General features: G+C 40.0%; 1 protein-coding gene across 1 annotated transcript in view; it reads right to left on the minus strand.

Moving 5' to 3' along the window:
* mybpc2a (myosin binding protein Ca) overlaps positions 1-16,631 on the minus strand; it is a 54,948-nt gene extending 38,317 nt beyond the window's left edge. Inside the window, exons 1-9 of the mRNA XM_087840427.1 lie at positions 16,487-16,631; positions 12,078-12,092; positions 11,409-11,474; positions 11,128-11,276; positions 8,829-8,946; positions 8,541-8,589; positions 2,810-2,866; positions 2,540-2,706; positions 2,232-2,364 (exon numbers count right to left, since the gene is read on the minus strand). Coding sequence (XP_087696553.1) covers positions 2,232-2,364; positions 2,540-2,706; positions 2,810-2,866; positions 8,541-8,589; positions 8,829-8,946; positions 11,128-11,276; positions 11,409-11,474; positions 12,078-12,092; positions 16,487-16,631 — 899 coding nt within the window. The remainder of the gene's footprint in view (positions 1-2,231; positions 2,365-2,539; positions 2,707-2,809; positions 2,867-8,540; positions 8,590-8,828; positions 8,947-11,127; positions 11,277-11,408; positions 11,475-12,077; positions 12,093-16,486) is intronic.
* Positions 16,632-23,243: the final 6,612 nt, after the last annotated feature.

Consider the following 23,243-nt stretch of genomic DNA (forward strand, 5'->3'; position numbering starts at 1 on the left):
CCTCTGTTGAGATGCAGGGAAACGAGAACTCTGACAAATCTGGGACATCCTGCCAGCTGATCTAATCACTAGCATATTCATGTGCCCACGAGTTTGTTTATGTGCATGGGGCTGACCTTAGCTGGCGTCATACTGTCAAAAGTTTGTCTTCTTGGGAAAGTCATCACCAAAATGGGGGATTGCCCTAAAACCAGTTATCCTGCTACGGGAGCAGTAAGTCATTCTAGATGCTCAGCCATATTAGTGAAACCAGCGTCAAGAGACAAGGAGCTACGTCAGATACAACACGAGACCTGTAGGATGAAGACAGAACGATAACAGGTCTATCCTGAGACATGGTGTTGAATTGCACACAGCATGTGAGTTAGAGTTAGACTTACAGTTGCCACAGTTATGTGTTTTCACAGGACTCTGTGTAGTCCGTTAAAAAAAAACTAAGTACACCCCATCATTAGCTTGTAGAGTATGCATGTTCTATATCAGCAGTCCCCAACCAGTACCGGTCCGTGAGTCGTTTGGTACCGGGCCGCAAGAGTTGAGGCTCAGGTGTGAAATGTATAGTTTTCAGGGTTTTTATTGGTTTTCAGCGTTATTTTGTTATCGTTTTTATTAGGGATGCACCGATACCGATACTGGTATCGGGACCGATACTGTAAAAAATGTGGTATCGGTTAACTCGTAAAAGTTAACCGATACCATGAACCGATACTAACTTATTTCATTAATCAGAGGGTGGATTGTCATTTTTGTTGTAGTTTTTTAGATTGGCCACTAGGGGGACATCCTGTGCTAAACAGGCACAGGGTTAGACGAGTGAGACTGGCGGCTCCAGATAAAAAAGAGAAACTGGAGGCTGCTGTAGCTAGGCTAAACAAAATGTCAGCAGTGTGGACCGGAACAGCTAACTTTAACTCAGGTTTTGGAAAAGCGAAGAAAAATGTCAAGAGAAAATCCACGGGCAGTTAAAATAACAGAGGCTCTGACTCATTTTATTGCTCTGGATGACCAGCCAATGCCGGTCGTGGAAAACATAGGATTGCACCGTCTTCTCAGCATACTCGAGCTGCGATATGAAATTCCCAGCCCATACATCAGGGAGATAATGGTGCCAAAACTTTCTAAAGGGGTAAAGACAAGCAGTGTGTGCGATGTCAGTCCTTGGTTTAACGGCACAGTGGACTGATGATCCACGGGCAGATGGGGAGTTTGTTCGTCAATGCCGAATACTTTCGTTATTTTGTTTGTTTGTTAGTTTACATTATGGACACTCTGCAACAATTTAAAAGTTTATTTTATTCTCAAACCTAATTTGTATTTATTTATTCCAAACAGAAGTGTTTATTTATTATTCTGAAAGCTCGAGACAGTGCCAATAGTTCAGTGATATTTTGTTAAATTACAATGTGGAGACTCTGCAATAATTTAACAGAAGTGCTTATTTTTCACTTGAAATTTTTTTGTGGTCATTTTTATTAAGATATTATTTATTATCGGCAGAGAATAAAATAAAACCTGTCTTCCAATTCATTGCATTTGTGTGTGTGTGTGTGTGGTAGAAGTATCGGTTTTTGTACTCGGTATCGGCAAGTACTCAGATCCAAGTATCGGTATCGTATCGGTTTGAAAAAATTGGTATCGTTGCATCCCTAGTTTTTATCGTTAACTCGGTTTTCCTGGGTCTTTTCACGTGTGTTATGAATAAATCTTCTTTTTTTCAGTACCGGTACTATTTTTATTTTGTTGTATTTATCCGCGACACCTTAAAGGCCGGTCTGTGAAAATATTGTCGGGCATAAACCGGTCCGTGGCGCAAAAAAGGTTGGAGACTGCTGTTCTATATCACTTCATCTGCCTCTCACATCATTATTTTGGTCCACTGTTCTTTACAGTGTTGCTTCAGTTTGGTGCAGTCCTTGTCCTGCTGAATGACCCAGCTTCAGCTGTCAGACAGATGGCTTCGCACTCGATTCTGAAATGCTTTGGTATACGGAAAACTTCACGGTTGACTCAAAAACTAAACGGTGCTCAGGGCCCGTGGCTGCAAAACAAGCCCGAATCATCACCATGTTGACAGTTGATATGAGGAGTTTGTCCTGATATGCTGCAGAAAGGGTGTACTTCGATTTTCATTACATAGACTCCTATGAAAACTTTCTTCTTCACATAATCATAGATGACAGAAATGTGAATCTAAGTACAAAAACTGGCACAAATGCAGGATAGTTGCTCACTTAGCTGATGGTTTGATTTCCTGTCCATTTTTGAACCATTTGACTGCAACGTCGGGGTCAGCCACTTCCACTGTGAGATGGATCTTCTCGCCCTTGTCCACTGCGTACGCTGGATCCAGCTTCATCAGGAAAGCTGTAAAGACAAAGCAGCAGGCATACGCTAGCACATATTCCACCTGTCGTCCCAGCAACAAAACTGCTCCTCCTTAAAACGCTGGCCTTTATGTGCTGCTGGTATTTCCAGCCTGCTGCCTGTTATCTCATTCAAAGCACAAACTCTGCTTTTGCCTCATAACGCCGTCCCGTACCATCACTCTTTTTGGACTCAGCCTTCATCTTCTTCAGCCTCGTCAGCATACCCCTCAGGTCTGTGATGCCATATTGAAAGGCAATCTTCTCATAGTCGCAGGGCTTAGCTTTCTTTAGGATTTCCCATACATCCACTTCTGGTTCCTCCTTCCTCTTCTTCTTCTGCCTGGTGGTGTTTAAGATTGATTGTGAATGAGATAATGAGTGCAAACCAAGTTTAAGACACATATAGATGGAAGATGCTTCTCCGAAAATGTAAATGATCTTGCCTTTTCTTGAGCAGTGCGCTGAAGTCTAGCTCTCCAGCATCCTCATCTGCATCTCCACTGGAATTAAAAGAAATTCAATTCTGGGATTATTATTTATTTCGTTTTATCCTGTGCTTTTTACTTTATTTGTAAATTAGGTGGCAAAAAAAGACATTAATAATATATTTACATTCAATAATATATCCTTTTTTATTCCATATTACACATAGGAAATTCTAATACGCAATAATACTGAAGATGGTCGAACAGTAAACTTCTAACAAATTTGTGCCTGTGGTTAACACTTACCCTTTTACCATCCTGCATTCAGAATGACGCAACAAAGAATATAGGGGCAGTGAGAACATAGAGTGAATCATAAGCTCTGATCATGCCCTAAACTTGACTGACAGAAAAATCATAACAGACAAGCAGCATGTAATAACATAAAAGTCTGTTTATATAAGACTCTTGAGCTGAAAGATCTGTTAGGTCTCTGAAGTACACAAAAGCCACAAACAGAGGACCATGTGACATATCACAGATGTCCAGCAGATTTGGACCAACATTAAATTACTTATTGTAAATTCTGTGTTTCAAAATTGCACATTTTAAAAAGTTATTTAGCTATGAATACAATTTGAGCATTAAAAAAAGCTATAACTGTGCAACCCACCTAAGTGTTTTTTAAAGCACAATCTCTATAGTATGACTAGGCTGTACTTTTGTGTAGTACCAATTTGTACCACAAGACAGTGGAGTGAATCAGTCAGACAAGTCATTAAGATTAAAATTGTTATTTACAGAAGCAGCCTGACTAAATGCAAAGCCTCCGGAGGAAATCGGAAATGTAAAGTGAAACCAGTCTGTTAAATCTGCATTCTTTCACATGGCCAGCAGGGGGCAACATCTCTGGTTGTAAAAGGAAGGCAGATTGTACAGAACTCCATGTAGCTCTTGGCTCCCTTATTCTATGTATGATGACTTTACATGTACAACTGACTAGGGATGGGTACCGGTATCCGGTGCCACGATGGCACCGGTTCTGACATAAACGGTAGTAACCAGACCGAAAAGCAGCGCACATTTCGGGGCTTTTTTTCCCCTGAGATGTCATGCACTTTGAATTCTAGCCAATCATTTACGTTTCCGAGGATAGTAGGCGGGCCCAGGTACGTACGTTCTTTTAGAGCAGAGCTACAGATTAAAAATGCCCAAGGCAAAGCGGTCAAAAGTCTGGCTGTACTTCACAGCAAGAGATGCAAACTCAGCAGCCTGCAACAAGTGCTTTAAGCTGATACTGTGATACTGTCAAAGGAGGTAACACCTCAAATCTGATGAAACACTTGGCGACGTATAGCGTTTTTTTAAAAGCCGAGAAATGCGCCGTATTTGATAGCTTGGTGCGAGACCTCAGACCGAGCACATCTACTGCGGGTGGGTTGCCTGTTATCGACCCGGAGTTAGCAACATCCCCCAAAAACCCGAAGAGGAGAGTCCTGGCCCCTAGCCCTGCCAGTGTAGCAGAAATGATGACGGATGATGATGCAGCAGCAGCCGTTCTTCTCTGTGTGAGTAGCTTAATGTTGTTTGTGTGATAATTTACGTTGAGTAGGCTAACCACGTTATTATATTAATGCACGTAAGGTGAACTAGCAAACACCGTCCTAGTTACATGCGGCTGTCTTCTTGTTTGATGGCAGATACTCCCTTCACCCTGGCCAAAAAGGCTAAAATGACCAAAGAAAAAGTGAAAAACAGTTAAACATGAGAGGTTTTTGGACAAAGTTTGTGTTTTTTCCATTGTTTAAGCACTGCTTCCAGCCAAGAATGATACCATATATGCCCCATAGCTGCAGAAAAGGCTAACATTGTTATGTTTTTACAAAAAAACAGCTGAACATGAGAGGTTTTTGGACGAATTTTGTGTTCTTCATTCTTTAAGCACCGGTTTGAGCACCGTTTAAGCACCGGCACCGTTTCAAAAGTACCGGTTTGGCACCTGTATCGGATAAAACCTAAACAATACCCATCCCTTCACCTGACTCTTTGGTCGCTTCTATCGGTCTCTAGTAAGTCTATTTTCATCTGTTTAGCAGGTCATGTCAGTGGGGGGATCCCGGGGTTTCTCTGTGAATTTCACGTTCCTGTGGCAGCGTGCTAGGAGCCACATTTAATTTTTCCCTGTATAAAGAAGTTTTCTTCCCACACAGAGTGTACAGTGGACGCTAATGTCAGTACTTTCAAGCTTTAAACGCTGCATGGTCGTACTCTCTCCCACATTCCATATTATCCATTGTTGATCTGCACACGTCTGTTGCTGATGTCGCACGTTCGCACGTCATTGTCATGAGAGACTCTCACAAACAAAATCACGGTTTAGTAATGCAGTAACGCAGAGTGCTTACAGGAAAGTGACAGTAATCAAATTACTTTTTTGCAATAGTAATCCCTTACTTTACTAATTACTTGACAAAAGTAATCAGATTATCTTTGGTCAAGATGTGGTTAAAGACAGTATATGTAAGAATGAGACATAAGCATAGTGAAAGGAAGAAGATACTCAAAAAGCGACAGTCACATGCAAAATATTTTGTTGAATACAAGTAGGGGGAATTATGCATCTGTAACCATGCATAAAACCCTTTATTACCCTTCAGGTGCACATTTGCAAGTATAAAATGATGGTGAATATGTCATGTGCTGTGGCATAATCAGTCGCTGTCTCGTGCTCAACAAGGTGACAAGCACTGTGTGTGGCACACACCAATAAATGTCTACAGGATCGAGTGCTGCTTGTTTTCCACCGTGACTGGTTTAGGCAGCTCCTTTACAGCGTGGAGTGTGTTTTCCTGGCATTGTTGAGGCTCATTGAACCCCCCAGAGATAAATGCCAGTAAATTCAGAGCCATTCTGAGTGATAATGCTCGTCCTATGGATGAACAGTTCATCCAAGGATAACATCCATCCGTGTTATCCTTGCCATCCTAATGGAGGTAAATTCTCGCTGGGTGGTATTGTCGTCGATCACCAGGCACACATGACCACCAAATGATAAAAACGATGTCTGCGGTGCTGTGGTCACAGCAAATGCAGAATCTCAATCTGCTTGAGCACTTCAGAGAGCTTCTCTCTACACAAAAGTCAAGTTATGTGAAAAACTAGACTGGAAGTTTAGATGAAAACAGAGGTGAAGCATGTGGAATGAGAGCAAAGAACGATTAATGATACCTGTTAATGTATAAAATGCATATTATTGTGTGGTACGGCAAACAGTGATTCACACTATAAATTCAAATTATGAATGAAAAAGCAGTGCTAAACACTAATAGACTGTATAAAAAAGATAAAAGACTGAAGCTACAGCAAAGCGTCATTATTATGCATTCTTTTTGATGGCAGCTAAAGGGAACTTCTCTGGTTTCATAACTTATAATGTAGAAAAACCTATGAGAAAATGAACCTATTCAGATGTAGTTCAGTGAACATTTTCCTGTTTAGTTAATCTCAATTGCTGGTTTAAGTATTTTCTATTAAAGGGTGAAGCTCATTTTGAAAAAAGGACACAATTTATAGTCAAAAAGATATAGTGGTGCTATTCTATGCATTTAGTGTGTTTGGTTTTAAATGGACCATTAGCTTGTTTGGTTCATTTGTACTAAAATATATTCTGAGAGAGCCCGTTCTCACTCCCGAGGCGTAACATGCCGACATTTTGTCACGTCCCGGGGCGCTCCTGATGAACGCGAAAGGAGACCTTCGGCGTTCTTATGGTACGCGGCGGGTTATGGCCGAAATCCAGTGCAATGACGCTCCCGCGGTAATAGACGTTCCAGCCCTGTATTCCAGCCCTAAACCTAACCTTATCCCTAGCCCTAACCATAACCTTTTTCCTGATCTTAACCAGGACTTTAATGATGTTAAATAGCATGTTTCTAAGCGATTTGAAGAAAAAGAGCGAACATGTGTAGATTGAGTCCATACGGTTCTCATATTTCCTCATTTTTCTGAGGTCGTCATTTAGGAACGTGGTGGGTAGCCGAAAACGTAATATGTTGACGATTTGTCACCTAGCGTGAAATGTTACGCTTTGGGAGTGAGAACGTGTTGTCTGAGAAGATGCTTGCTCAGTTTTTCTGATAAGTAGATTTTGTTCTAAACTTGGCCTAAAATAAAGAAAGATAACAGATGCACTGTAACATCCAATGTGGCTACGTGCTACTGCTAAGCTCTAAAACTGTAGTCCACAAACCAGAGCGATGGTCGCTAGAACCATCTTTTATTTACAGTATATTTTTAAAAAAACACATTATGTGTATTTGACCTCCACAGCTAGTAACAACAGTATTTTATTTTTCCTTGATTTAGCGTGCAGTAATGAGATTCGCTATCACCACCTATCGCGGCCCACTAAGAAATAAATCAAAATAAAATCCGGTGTCAGAGGAATTCTTTGAATTTAGACGTGCGGTGCATCTTTACACGTTGGCTGAATCTGTTATTTTGACCTTCATCTCTGTGCAGTAGTGCCATGGCATACTATCTAACGAATGCAGATATGCCCGTACGCATTTCACTGATAAGAGTAAACATAGTGGTATAATGAGAATTCTACCTAGGAATGCTTTTAAATGCTGGTGAAACACTGCTGTGTAAACATACAGTGTGTGTTTTCTGTTTCCCTTTGAAGCCCTCTCAGCTGGCCGACCAGTCAGAGAAGACGCAACACAAAGAAAAAAATAGCCTGATATGCCTGGGGCACACAATGAGGAGCTTGTGCTAATTCAGGCAGACACGGAAATCTGGTGTTAATAAAACTCCAGAAATTAAGAGAAGAGGATTGTGTATCTTAATGCATGCAGACTTTGTGTTAATGAGAGAAGCACAAATGATCCTCCTATGGGAAACAGGATCCTCTATTCTTATTTTACAGAAGCTAAGCTGCAAGACTTCCACATAACACTCATACGCTGTTTTCTTCCAGGAACATATTTGAGTTTTAACCAACTTTTCACTTTTCATTTATCTCACTAACCTTCTCTCTCCTTCACCCTCTTGTTCCCTCCTATCAGCACTCTGCAAATAAACGCACCGACATCCTGTCTAAACCACAATATGATGCTGTCTTTTTGCATGTTGCCTTTTTCATCTTACCTGCCCGTTTTTGCTCATGCTCTAATGAGGGAGGGAAATTATATTTTTGATCACAGATTACAAAAAAGGGGCAACTCGAGGTATCCGTGCAAAGGTGTCAGCTGATTTACCAGCACAAGGCACGTGTACGTATGTACGATTTACAGGCTGAGAACAGCTGAAATCTCATTTTTCAAAAAATAAAGAAAGACTACACATTCGCAGGATACATTAGCATAGACCGACTTCACACAGGCCAGAAGCAGAGACGGAAATAGACAGTGAGAGAAACAGTTACACATACACACAAAAAGAAATACTCCCTTCGGAGACTGTTACTGAGACATGTGACGAAATACATAAGATCCTAAACCACGAGGGAGTCCAGGTGAAGCGAAACACCAAGGCAGCAGATGCACTGAGACGTGACAGAAAGAGAGAGATGGCAGACTGAGTGACTCGTACAAAGTCGACTACAACCGAGGGATAGACAGGCACACGGGCAGAGACGCTGGTTGAGACTGACAGATGCCCAGAGGCAGCGATCTACAAAGGAGCATATGCGAGACAGTGTGATGGGTGACATGTAGAGTAGACCCACGCCGACACTGACACTCACGATCGCTTAAATGCCTCCAAGATGTTGTCCTGCTGGTCCTCTTCTGCAGCTGAAACCAGACAGAAGGAGAAAGGCTGGTGAGAGCTCAGCTAGGTTAATTCATTACTCAGCAGGCTTGAGCAGCAAAGGAATAATGGACTGATGACCTCGCTAGGCCACTAAATGATAGGACCTAATGTATATCGCACTCACTGAGTTATTGCCTGACAAAGCTAGTTACATAGTAATGGTGGATACGCTGAATGGAAGATGACAATAATGTGATTAAGTGTCTGTCTCCAGACCTACCCTGCACAGAGACTTCGAATGTGCAGCTGTCGCACTTGTCTTTGGAGGTGACCTCGCAGCGGTAGCCACCTGCGTCTCCATCCACTAGTTTGATGATGCTCATCTCGTAAGTGTAGATCTGACAGAGAGAGGGGGGGGATGATATGCTGGGAACACACATAATTCAATGAACACCCAAACGCAAAAGCTCAAACGTACACGCACGTATATAAGCCGGCCGTGCTGACCAACAGGTGCTCGAAGTATAGATAAAGCGAGCAGGGTGACACTGATGCCTTGAAATGTTGCTCAGTTAGCTAGTCACTAAGATGTCGGGGAAGAAATGTCATTAAATGGTAAGAAAACAGATTATTTCTACCAGCTTTTATGCTGTTGGTTTTTCTGAGTTTTACAAATATTGACTGAAATAAACAAAACTTTGTGGGCGTGATCTGGAAAGCATAAAATCTATTAATTGCAAGTTTTATTTTCAGTTGTTCATTACTGCAATTTGCTATTAATCTTGGCAGGATTTTGCACAGGCATGCCTTCGTGCCTTTGTTTACAGTAGTATAATCCAACAGATTCAACACGTTTTAAACGAGAAGCTTTTTGTGCCGTGGTGGAATAAATGTGATTTCACAGGATTCAAAAAGTGAATAAATATTGAAGCACATTACTATTTGCTACCACTTGGTCGATCAGTATAAACAGTTGAGCTGAGTTCAGTTACAAAGTTTGGATCTTTCGTTAAAACCGTCAATTTTACACAAAGTTTTATCCCAATTTTTTTAAAAACCACCAAGAGTCTGAGACAAAGCAATGAGCAGGCTGACTTGCATGCAGTCAGGATATTTAAAAACTGATATTTAGCCATTAGCACTTTCACATTTTATGCCTGAAACTTACAATGCAGGTCACTAAGGAAAAACATGTATTTGCCAACCTGTTGCCAACTGGTTGCCAACTGGTTGCTGAAGGTTGTTGGCTGTAGTTTCACCAAAAACCTCTGTGTGATTGTTTTGGTTTGTAGCAGATTTCACAGAAAAGTGATCGCTCTGTAAACAACTGCAAACTAACCACTGAGTGACAGTGAATTTTGCAAAAATGCAATACATACTGTAAAAGGAAACATTTGACTGTCAAAGTAAAAGTTGCGCCAACTGAAACCAACATGTTTCAAAAAGTGCAACTTTGACTTCTCTGTTTCCATTTTGCATCTGACGCTTCAGTTTCACAACCACTTACATTTTGCATTTCTATTTGTAGTCTATCATTTTATCTCCCCCCCTCTTCCCGACCTCCTCATATTAATTTTTTAATATACATGTTTTCAATCCCACTTGTGCATGAAATGAAACACACAGCCATGCAGTACGTCATTAGAAACATTTGTGAAAGTATGCGTCTTCTGTATATCTTACTGAACTGCAACCATTGCAAGAAGTTGGGTCCAGACATTTCTTCCCTGCGAGCTGTAAGTGGTATTATTGCAAAGTGGAAGCATTTAGGAACCACAGCAACTCAGCCATTAAATGGCAGACTGCGTAAAGTTACTGAGCAGGGTCACCAAATGATGAGTCACATCGTACGTAACAGTCAACACGGCTCTGCTGACTGAATAATAGCCAAGTTCCAAATCTCCTCTGGCGTTAATATCAGTACCAAAACTGTGCGATGGAAGTCTCATGCCATTAGTTTTCATGGTGTAACGTTTATGTAGCCCAATATTTCTGTCCATAGTGCTGTACGAAATACCATAACATGCTCAGATGTTTTGGTCTACAATAAAGTGGTCAGCCAACCAACTGAAAGATTTACTATAATATTCATGAGGCTACGGTCCCGTTGAGGATGATCTGATATCCTCGTGTTGGTGTTGTTCCCAGATCATCATGAAAATGTTGTTCCAGGTTCAACATTGCAAGTGACCAATCACATTATTGTGACGTTATTCTTTTGCACACCAACCCATTCGTGCATTTATGAAATTCCAATGTTGCAAGGACAATATCAATTCTGCTTAGCGTTTATTAAAGGGTTAGGGTTAGGGTTAGGGTCCGTTGATCGGCGGACAAAGGCGGTTTCTCGCAGCTTAAGTAGTTTTTTGTTTTACGCCGGTTTTTCCCGAAGTCGCAAAAGTATGATATCACAACATTCTGATTGGTCACTTGCAATGTTGATCCTGGAACAACCTTTAGTATGATGATCTGGGAACAACACCAACACGAGGATATCAGATCGTGCTCCCGTTGATATTACTGTCTCTTTATTAATACATTCACAAAAGTTATATTTAAAACAGAGTATAAATGTGTACCTTGGTGTTTCTGTCATAGGACTCTTTAAACTGAAGATGCTTTCCAGCTTTGCTACCCAGGTCAAGCCACTTCCCCTTCAGCCATTTCATGACCGGTTTCTTTATCAGGTTTGAGGAGTCCACTTTAGCCACAAACGTGATGTCCTTGCCTGCCAAGCACGAAGATTAAATGCAGTAATTAATTAAACTGTGTGTGTAACAACTGGAATTGATCACTAAGTGGTCATTCCTCTCGTTTCAGATATAACTCAGTTTTTATGGCCAACGATTTTTTGCCAGACCTTTTGTTGCTGTAACACTCTCCGGCTTCAGCACAAACAGCTGAGGACCCTCCCCCGGAAGATGATCTGTGATGGGAGTGGAATGGAGAGAGTAACTAAAGTATGAATTTAAACAAGAAAATGTTATCTGAGCACAGCACATAGATTTTACATAAATAAAGGCAACCAGGCGACCAAGCAAACCCCCAAATCATCTTCTTAAGTGCCTATTTGAAAGTCATTTGGGAAAATTTAGAAATTTAGTTCAAGGACACAAAGCCTCAACCCACTAAATTCTGTCTTTGCACGGTTATTTAGTGTTGAAACTGAGCAACAGTCTCTCCACAAGGCAGCTTGTTTGCATTATGCCTTTGTTGTTACACTGCATAAGCCATTTGGGACCCTCTGAGAAATGACAAGCGACCAAGGAGCAGGCTGGCCCACGGGGAATATAGAAACTCCTCAGATCACCCCTGAAGACATCATATTACTATTGACTCTCTGCAATCATCTGCCACCCCGACAGAACATAAGCTGAAGCCGCACAGTCTTATCGTGGCAATAAAAAATGAGCTGCTCTTTTATCTACTTGCTTGTTTCTTTTGCAAGTAAATTGATGTAACCTTTGTAAGGTGTTTGCTTGTCAGTTGATATGCTTTATAGAAATGCTAACATATTCACTTCTCTTACCATCAGGAGGCAACTCTGCATCGGAAGGGGAAAAAAAGAGAAAGTGAGGAACACGTCAGTCTGTACAGTATTTGTGTTGTCCCATTAAACACAAGCGTTAATTGGCCCAGTGATCACCTTGACTTCAGGTGACGAACACTCACACATTAAATCAGTGCTCTCACACTTCAAAAGAACACGGATTTCTTTCTCAGAGTCTAATTAACATTTTTTCCTCTTTTTTTTTAAAGAAAAGCACAACTGTTAATGAGTTATTTCTTCAACAACTGTCCTAAAATCACTTCAACTGTTCTGAGGTACAGTACACAATCTACATAAACTGTCTGAGTCAGACATCCTGCAGATTTAACAAGAAAATGAGGTTCATACACAAGCAATAAGCCAAAGGTACATCGAATCACCAGTCAGATAGAGTGAGTAGGACCCTGACTGGAAATCCATTGGACGAGACCAGTTGCTGAGAGAATGGATCCAGGGTCACAAGTCAGATAAGGTCATGCGCTTCCATAAATTCAGAGAGCCATACTGTCGGCGCCTCTTCCTCTCTCTGCTTTTATGGGCTCAGTTAATTTGATCTTTTAATCAAAAAGTACCCCTGAGGACAGATCCAAGTTCAGATGTTCAGCGTGATTTAAAAGGTTTCCATTGGAATGCTAAGTGGGTAAAACTGATTCAGGGATAGGGCTCAGGGGACACTTTCGAATGTTTACACTCTTACGCTGTTGCACTGGATGCTGGCTGCGTTTGGGATGGGGCTGCTAAATGAAATTGACTCCAGACACTGTCGTACTTTGGCACTGGGAGTTTTAAATGATGCCAAGCAACACTATTTAACCATGCATTACTTTTAGACTCTAAAATACAGCTTATAGATTTTTTTTTAACTGTTTGTAAAGGATTACACAGTATAAATAATATGGATTGTATGGGGTTCTTATTTCCTCATAATTTCCTAATCTTTTCTATAGAGTTTAATAAACTACAACTGCAACATTCTCCTGTTAAAACCTTGGTCTTAGCATTCATGGATATTATTTTAACATTAATTGTCTTACGTTTGCCGGTGAACATTTAAATGATTCAGCGAAGGTATGAGAGGAAGCGCTGCGATTAGAACACCATCCCCATAGTCAAGCACAGAGGTGGAAACATTATGCTTTGGGGGGGTGTTTTTGCTAAGGCTAAAAGACAACTAGATGGAGGAATTTTGGATGAGAACTTTCATGGCAGTGAGCCAAAACCAAGGTAACAAAGGAGTGGCTAAAGACAAAGCACATTGGCTCTCCAGCCCACAGTCCTTTAGAAAATCTGCAGAGGGTGCTGAGGTTTTTAGTTTCCAAGTGGCAGTCAGGAAACCTAAAGGAAGCAGTTACTGTAAAGAGGAGCACGTCCAAATCCCTCCTGAGATGAAACCCTGTGACAAGACAAGAAATTTCTCCACAAAGTACTAAGTGATGTTTTTTGGGGGATCAAAATATTTGTTTCACTTTAATTTCTTTGGAAGGGAGCAAATTTAAAAATTCAGAAGGAAATAATTATTCCCTCCACTGTGTCTTATACTGGGTCTTTCCCCACAGTTCATTTACTGTATGCCCTTAAGCTATCTTATTTCTGATTGGCCTCATAAATTAGAGGTATATACGGCAGGTGGGTGGGGCTTCTTTTGACATAGTGAGCACCATTAGTCTGAGATGCCCACATTAGGTATATCTAATGTGCATGTTAAACTTAAGCATTATTGTAACAATATATACACATATTAAAGAGGGTAAAAAATATAGTACTTGATTCTGTTTAATAACTGCTGCATCCTAGATGCATGAAGGAGCGTTTCCGCAGGTCCTTCCTCCCTGCAGCTGTCAGACTGTACAATCTGAACTGCTCCCAACAAACATAGATGTTTACATCAATGCTGTAACTGCAATAAGTTAGTTAATTAACCAATTCGCACTACAACCTGGTTTGCCTCTTACCTGTAATTATTTTTATTTAATTTAATAACTGTACAGTTCTCTCTGTTTATAGTAACCATTGTCCTTAATGTAAATATGTAAGAAAAATTGTGTATGTTTCTGTTCCGTGTCCTGTGTCCTGTTTGTAGTATATTTGTCTTTTTGGCTGCTGTTACAACCAAATTTCCCCTTGTGGGACAATTAAAGGATTATTCTATTCTATTCTAATAATAGTTTCGTGTCAGATCATAAAAGATGATTTAGCGAAACCCATTAAAATGAATATTCTGACCAACTTAATTCACTGGTTATTGAAAACTTAATTCACTGTGTTAATTTAATTACTGAAATACCTAGTATGCAGTTTGCAGTGTAATTTCAGGTGAGCACTGACACTGACTAAAGAATCAACAGATTTCACACTTGGAGGAAAAGATAAGAGAGTAGTCGGGATTTCTCTAGTTCTATAATGTCAAGGACTACACATGGTATACTACTGTAATCCTGATTGTACAGTACATATTAATATTATTACTTATTAAGTGTATGAAAACATAATGAAACTAGAGGACCTCATTATGTAAAGACATGAACAACAGATCAAAATCATTATGGCTGTAAACAGTAATCAGTGCAGTGTAACTCTCTTCAGCACTAATAATAATTAGGCCATGTCACACACACAGATGGCATATATCCAGCAGAAACACAGGCAGGATATATCGCTTTTTACCAATCAGATCTCATCATTTCACTTTTAAAACAGACGTTTGCTTGGATGCTTTGGTGGAAGCAATCTAACCACTGTACCCTGAATCCTTTTGAAAGACTTTTTTTTCACAAGACATTGTCAGAAGCTTTTCTGTTATTTGCTATATTTGTATTTATTTACTCATTTTACCATCAACGTGTTTCATCTGACAGTCTATCAGTTGAATTTGCCGTGCCTTGAATTGCTTTTAAGCTGCGCCTTTGCATTGATTTCTTCCTTTTGATTTAGGTTCCTTTATCTGTCTGCTGCGGGGCACTTTGTCACTTTTGTTTTCTCCATAAATAAAGTTATTCTCGTCACGATTAGTGTCGTTATTATGTCCGATGTCCAGAAATCACCGTGGCTATATGTCTGCAACAAAACTGCATCTTCATAATGTCTCTGTCTGCTGAGTGAAAATACTGAAACTTTAAGCAACACCAGAGCAATCCCAGGCTTCGGTGAGGAAGCGTTTTTCATCTGATACCCATGTCCACTAACGCAAAAAGTGACTGACACAAAGCGAGCACAAACACGGAAAGCACAAGCAAGCTGGCATGTATTGTGTCGAGTCTTTTGCTTACCATCCCTAGGCTCATTGTTGGCTAAATGAAAAGAAACAGTTGGTACATGGAAATTAGTCTTCACAGCACAGCACAGGTCTCATCAGGCTGCAGAGGGCTGTGTGTGTGTGTATAAAGAATGAAAATGCTTCAACAAAGATCGGATTAAAGACAATGCATAAGCCTATTCACTCAGACAACCACAGTATCTTCAGACAAACACACAAACACACAGATATAACAACAAAGCAAAGCACTTACCTAAATCTGTTAATGGAGAATAAGCACAGGTTTTGTAAATAAACAGGACTAAATAAGTGGTAATGCAGATATAATGTACTGTAAGCTCTCCATGCAAACGCATGCTGTAAATAAACACAGTATGACAGAAAAGTGCTTGGCGTCATAAACCGCCCGTGCCTCTGTGAGTTACAGTGATAATTGTAGAGATAAATCAATGTGTTTAATTTTACAGATGAGTAAGGACAAAATGAGCGCACACATACGTCAGCACACCTATAACGCTATTCAGCTGCAGGACAGTGCTTACCCTCTACAGTCGGCTGCATTTCTGCCACAGGAAGTGACATAATAGTGTAAAAGGAAACAATCGGAAAATTTTAATTATCAGGCCCCAAAACATAATAATCCCTGCACTGACTCAAGCTGTAATGTTGCAGGCCACGAGGGACGATTAAAACGGCATGTAGGTTGTCGGTGGCGAGATCCAGATGTTGTACAGATGTCGACTGAGACTTCCAGATGTAAACAGTGTGCCAGATTACAGATATAAGTTAAAAACAAACAAAAGGCAGCAATCCATGGATGGCTCAGAGGTTTTTGATAGATAAATTAGGAAGTTTCTGTTATGGTGGATCTGTGAGACCCAAGTCAGGCTGGACACAAAATTGAGTTGAAAAGTTGGGGGTGCCGTTTCAGATGCCCCTGGGCCGAGAAGGAAAGGCAATTTTTCCTGTAGTAGCAGAAAATATGATTCAAATTTGCAATACCTCAACAGACTGACTGGCGTCTTCTCATTGGATGATGGGTACTGCCATATTTAAACTTCTCTGTCATGCTAAAATAATGGGGAAAAAAATGTGAGTTCTCACAAACAAATACAAGCTGTTGGTGCCAGCTGACTTGGGTGGCTTTTACCACCCAAGAGACTGTCTGAAGGACTTCTCAATTCTGTTTTGCTATTGTACTCTGGACTGGATGTCGGTCTGGGTGTTAGTTTGTCGTTGTGCATCTTAGACTCTTTAGATGCTATGATCATGTTGTCCATTGTAATCACAGAATGGTAAAAATTGTGTTTCCCAGTTTAGTTGTGGTGTCTAATTCCCCCAGAAATGCAAAATATCTCCATACATGACATGTAAGGGTGAAGTTGTTAACATGCACTATGTATATGTTGTTAAAATCACAGAAATAACATCAAGCTTACAGTCACAAGGTCTGGTGAACTTTCTGCAGCACTTTTGTTTTTTTGTTTTTTTAAAATAGCAAAAAAACCAGAGGCTTATCAGATTTGTTTTGTTTTGTTTTTTCACATATAAATTCATACGGTCCTACACCTGGAGAGAGATCAGATCGGTAGAGTTTCTCTTTAGATTGCAAAACATCACGCCTCCCTCAGTGTTTATGTTCTCTCCCAAAGCGGGACTCTCAAACCACAGCCAACGTTTTAGCTCTGCCATCTGCAGCCAACGTTAACATGGTGGGCACAACAGAAAGGATTTGAGAAACAAATTAGCTAAGTTCACTGGCATATGGCATATTAAGCAAAAGGTCATGGAGTTAAGAACAGACTAAAGCTGTGCCAGCCATTTGCTTTGAGTGTTGCTTTGGCTTTTTCAATCATGTTTGCTTGGAATTGTCTGATTTGGGTTCTAACTGTATATTGGCCAATGTACCCCTTCAAAGACTGTGACTAAGCATAAATGAGCTGGAGTATGAGTAGAAATCGCTGCTCTACCTCATCACTGCACCTGCGCACACACATTTAATCACTCCCGGTGAGCTGCAGAAGGTTTATGTAATAATTCATCTTGACTGCACACACTCACACATACACGGGCAGAGAACCACGTGTCCAACTTTCTTGCTCATGCCCTCTATTACAGTTGGCCCATAATAAGAACTGACATTCAATCCAGAGAGGTGAACTCAAAGGGTGAACATATTACACAAATAGACTGTTCACATAAATGTGCAACAAAGTGTACTTCACTCTCTGGGAACATGTTATTTAAGACTTTTTATGAGCTACAATTAAAGGAAATTCACATAAACATAAATAAAGACCATCTTGCAACAGAATCAAAAACATAGACTGTATAAAAGATTGATTTTTATACTTTCTGGGTCTGACAAGAGAAGAGAGTGTGGAAGAGCATTAACCTGCTTGACCAGGACCAGGTGACTCATTTGGTTTAAAAGAGAATTTTAATATAGAAGTCTATAGGAAAGTCAAGGAGCAACCTTGAAGTGTGAAAGTGACAAAAACTGCAGTTCCTCTAATGGCCACTTGAGGCTCGCTCCAAAGATGAACAAATGTCCATAGCTGGAATGTTTATCCCGGTAGCTCTGCAACCACGTAAGCTAGCGCAATAATTCTTTTTGCATATGAAACCGGGGGAGTTGTACTTACATCTTATGCCATCAGCTTGTCCTAGGTCACAGTTTCCTTCCACATAAAGCTTTGCAAAAACTGCATAAAAAGCGCTTGCAGCAACAAAAACATAATATTCCAGAAACACGCTTTGCCGATCCGATCAGCTGTTCATAAGTCAGCGCAAACTTTTGCATGTCCGCCATTACCTGCCCGAAACCGGAAGTGATGTCATTTTGCGGAAATGTAGTTTTTTGTTTTTTTTTTACCATCAAGGCCTCATGAGCCTATACTGGTGTTTTTAAAAGTTATCTTTTACTTTATGACTTTCTGTGTCGTTTCTGGGATGCTTAGGACTCCTATTGCACTGCTGGAAATAGTTTATTTTGATGCATATGCTGCTTTTTTGCAAATTTGCAGTATAATATTTATTTTCGTTTTTCCTGCAGTGTATAAAAATTGGTGTATTTCAAAAATAAAACTATGAAGACACTCAAAATAAATTTCCTGTGGTGGGAAACTATTTTGTGCAACTTTTTTGTATTTACAGTTTTGAGGGATAAGCCTCTTAAATTTCTCTAACTAGAAATATATGTTAAAAAAGCAAAAATTATTTTCAATTTTTTTGTAGTTTATTGCACTTTTTTGCAATTTATGTAATTACTATGCACTTAATGCATACATATTATTAAAATTTGGGCTATAATGGTTGTATTGATGTATAGCAACTTGAAATGCTCCCAAAAATGGCTCCACAGCATGTAAAAATATAATATAAGCTCTGGCGGACTTGGTTCTATGGTAGGTCTTAAAGGGTTAAGTGACCAAAACAGTTGACATCTGATATCTGAGTGTATACATACAGTTTATGGAAGCAACATTTTCTAACATATCAACCTTAAATTCAAGTACACTAACTCTATATCATAGTGCCGGCCAAAGCCATGACACTGAGGCGTGAAAATGCAAAACTAATGGATGACATCACAATTCCAGGCCATAGGGAAAAACAATAATTCAGCTTTGTTTTCTGTGACTTCAGTAAACCCTTTCCTGATAACTTTACGGTCTTAAAGCTGCTTTTAAATCTTCGTGAATACAACACAATGCCTGTTTTGTACATTATATTTAATTCTATCAAAAAGACAGATAAAGGCTTGTTTTTCAGTGACACACATCTCTCATCACTTTTGATTGAGGCTTGAGGTTTCATAACAGTAGTTCATAAATCAATGAGTGGCTATGTCTTTTATTTACAGGTAACACACCAGCCACAATCTATGAACATATTATATATGTAAACAACAGTTAATTATAGTTTACTATATGTTAAGTGCCTCCTAGGCCCTCCAACTTCCAGTTAAATTGCTCTAACTCTCAGTTTGAGCTGATTACATATGCACATAGAAGGGTGGGGAGGTCCCAGAACAAAGCTATATATTGCTGAACATACATTTTTTTTGCAGAGAGAAATAATTATGTTTCTTACAGATGTCCCTGATGGAAAAAATAGGAAAAATCAGCAAAAGAAGAAAATAAAACTCAGTTTTCTTTCTCACAAATAGCATCTTACATTATAGAGAAGGCTGGAAAACACTAAAGGGTGATGACACAACCAGAACAATAACAACAACAATAATTAGTATAATAATTTATATTACTGATGTGAACCCGTCATCGGGCATTTCAGAAAGCACTAGAGGTGCTGGGTATATCCCAGGTTTACTACTCCTGAATTAAAAATAAATATTAACTATTTCAGTTTGTAGTTTCGAAAAAGGAAAATGAGCTTTAGCCGATTTTCAGAATAATTCATTATTACATGTAATAATTAACTGTTAACTGACACTTAAACAGTTTACGGTTCAATATTCCAGTTAAAAGTCATATTGTACGGAGCCCCGCAGGGGACACAGGAGAAAAAAAAATTAAGACAGACTTTTGCGAGATCTCGCAAAAGTTGAATTCCAACAATGGCGGCAGCTACTTAGTTGTAATATTACTCTTTCTGGGTCACAAAATACACACAGATATTTTGAGGCGTGAATGTAGTTGTGTAAACGTCAGATACCTGCTCGGTTTACAAGACATCACATATTTGCAAAAGTGCTCCGACGTTTTCGGAGATCTGACACCCACTAGCTCGAAGCTAACGGGAGGTCAAGACCTACTACAGCCGGGAGGAACACCGCTTTCCCGGCACATCGTGCCTCGACCTCCCGGTCGGCTTCGAGCTGGCGGCCTCCGAAGAATGCGGCTAAAACTTTTGCAAGATCTCGCAAAAGTCCGTCTTAATTTTTTTTTTCTCCCATGTCCCCTGCGGGGCTCCGTAACATTGAACAAGAAAATGTAAAATGTAAATATAAAAGCTTCCTTCCACGTAAAAGATGGAGGTTAACAGGTTGAGAATCTCCATTCTGTTTTCTAACATTCTTAACCATTAGTAAAACATGTATTATGCCTATCTTATAGTGGTCATTTTAGTGAACCTTTATCTTCACAAAAACAGTAAAACCTCAGCAGGTTATCTGACATTTGGATTAACAACTGATGTTAATGTGGAAGTTGATTAAAATCATTTCTATTTTCATGACACCAGTGTAAATTGTTTAGACCTCCTCACTGCCATAGTTTTATTTAGCAGCACAGATAGCATCAGTTCAGACTTCTGCAGTGGCTCTGCCAAACACATTTACTTTCTAAATTATTCATATCTTTATTATCAGCATTGGTAGTACAGTAGTGGTACTGATGCTATTTAAAACATGAGGAAATAGGCAAGAATTTCTGTAGCCATGACAACCTAGAGATTTTAATTTCAATGCCTTTAATTGTATTACAATTTACCTGCAGCAATTAATACTAAATTTAATGTTTTCCTCTCTGGAAAAAGCAAAAGGGGCGATTTGTCTCCCATGTTTGATTTTGTCTAATCACAAACACTTTTTTGTATATCAGCTAAACATAGATACACATGTAGAAGCTGCAAACAAAAAGTCAGACATAAAACCTACTTTCTAATTAAATAAAGAAACTAATATCAGGATAAATATTGTGCTGATAAGGTGCCAGCTTATCTTTTTCTAACTGATTTAAAATTGGTTGAAGTCCTCAGCTGTTCCCTACACGAATAAGATTTCATTTAGGAACGCTATATTGCTCCAGTAAATTATATAAATGTAGCTAAAAGGCAAATATTCATCTGTATCCAGTGCATGTAATCACAGATTTAAATAAAGCCAAAAATATCATATACATAGACGCGCTCGTGTGTACACGGTGTGACACTTACCCGTGAATTAAACACCTTCCTCACTGCTCGAGATTTTAACAAGTGATTACCGAGGAATTCTGAACTGCTCAAGTGCATGTGTGTAAGTGTGTGATCATGCATCTCCACACTCAACCCCATCACCACAGAAGTTCACTGCTTCTGTGTTTGTTCGGGTTTATCTTTAAACCTTACCCTCCTCCTCTCCTGACATCTCTGAATCAGTGGAAGGAAAGACATTATTTTGATGATGAGGATGAAGGCGATGAAGCTGACAGCAATGATGAAAAGGATGAGAAAGATGAGGATGAGGATGATCTACAGACAGTCTGCATGACACAGAGACAAACCAACACTGAACGCAGGTTTCTTACCCTTGTTATCTGTAAATGAGAGATAAAAAAATGATATTAGAAGCATTTCTTTAAATATTTGTTTCCAGTGCATGTTCTGCTTAGAGTGGGTGGCTACTGTATGCATTACTCAAAAAATAAATTGGATATCTGGAGCACAGCTAGTGGGCCCAGTTTAGATGTCATGAAGGCTCTTACCAGCAGGGGCTGCTGCATCCTTAACACCCTCGGCTGCTGCAATTAAACAACAATTATGTAAATTAATTTGCACGTCCTCATTATTTCATATCATACAACACTAGGAGCAGAGCGTTTGGATAGTCTTTCAGAGCTGAGACTCGGTAAAATGTTTAAAGAGCCACATCCTGTAATCTGAATCCTCACGAGACAATAACTAATATAACCGAGGGCTGCTTGTTTATCGCTATATTTATCTAAAATGCAAAACATCATTCTGTTTCTTACATTCAGCCGTACACCGTCAACACAGATGCTTTCAGATAGGTTTTGGGAACCACTCTGCAGGGACACACTCTTTTTTTTTACTAGCAGTGATCAGACACCTTCATAAATACACCACGCTGCACATGAAATACACTTTAAAATAAACAGTTTTGTTTTAACAACATAAACACACATTCGCATGTACCCGCACAGGGAAACGGCAACCCTGCTTTGTGAACCTCTTCTTGGTTTCTGTAGGGTTTGCCGCTGGCAAAAGACAGAATATCGGATTTCAGCGAGGGAATACGGCGTGTTTCAAATGAGCCACAGTTTACAGAAACAGTGAGCTCGAGATAAATATAAGCAATTTTGTCAGCGATCATGAGGAATAATTGGGCTTAAAAAAAGTCTGAAAGGGGCAGCCGCAAGACAAAAATGCTTTTGATAGGATAAGTACATCAAAGTTCCAGGATCGCAGATCTAGGTTACTTTAGAAGCTCTAGGGTGTTTAATGAGATGGCAGATTAGGTATAAATTTCTGTCTGCCAGACAAACTAAAGCACACAGTAGCGCAGTAATAATTCAGCTCTGGCAGCATTCGCATCTTAACCATCCATTTAAATAATTCTGCAGGTCTGCGCCCTCATTAGGGCCCCTGTTTAAACGTTAAGAAGGTTTCACCGTGGCAGGGAGGTACAGTTGAGACGGCAAAGTTTATTAAAGGGCTGAGCCACAGAAATGAATAAGGACATCATCTTGACAGCTATCGTCTCTCCGAACCACCAACGAGAAGCCACAACTGGAACGGCAGAGCGTCCCACGAGCCTACTTAACAGTGGGTCTAAGATATCAAGGCGCAGCCTTGGCACTCTGGTTGTGATCGAGGCTGGCATGCCATGTGTGGCAAACTGAAGGGGAGGCAACACTTCTATTTTGGATAAGGTTTGTTTTTCATGTAGCAATCTATTAATGCCTCTCTCAGCACTTCAATCCTTGAGAGGATCTGTGGCACAGCAGGCAGTTAAAACTTTCTTTAGGCTCCTGCTGAACCATCCTTCCCGCCTCTCTCCCCCTCGAAATCAGAGGGAAAGTCGGTCACTGAGTGTTGCTTTATTAGGTGCTCGTCTGGTCCTCTGTTTTTCAGGGATGTTGCCTTGATGTCAGTGTGTTTGCTGGCAGGATTTAATCTTTGACTCAACATGATGTAACCGACGACGG

The sequence above is a fragment of the Neolamprologus brichardi genome, chromosome 4 (genome assembly GCF_056152115.1).
Source record: "Neolamprologus brichardi isolate AB-2024 chromosome 4, ASM5615211v1, whole genome shotgun sequence".
In the NCBI taxonomy this organism is placed as follows: Eukaryota; Metazoa; Chordata; class Actinopteri; order Cichliformes; family Cichlidae; genus Neolamprologus; species Neolamprologus brichardi.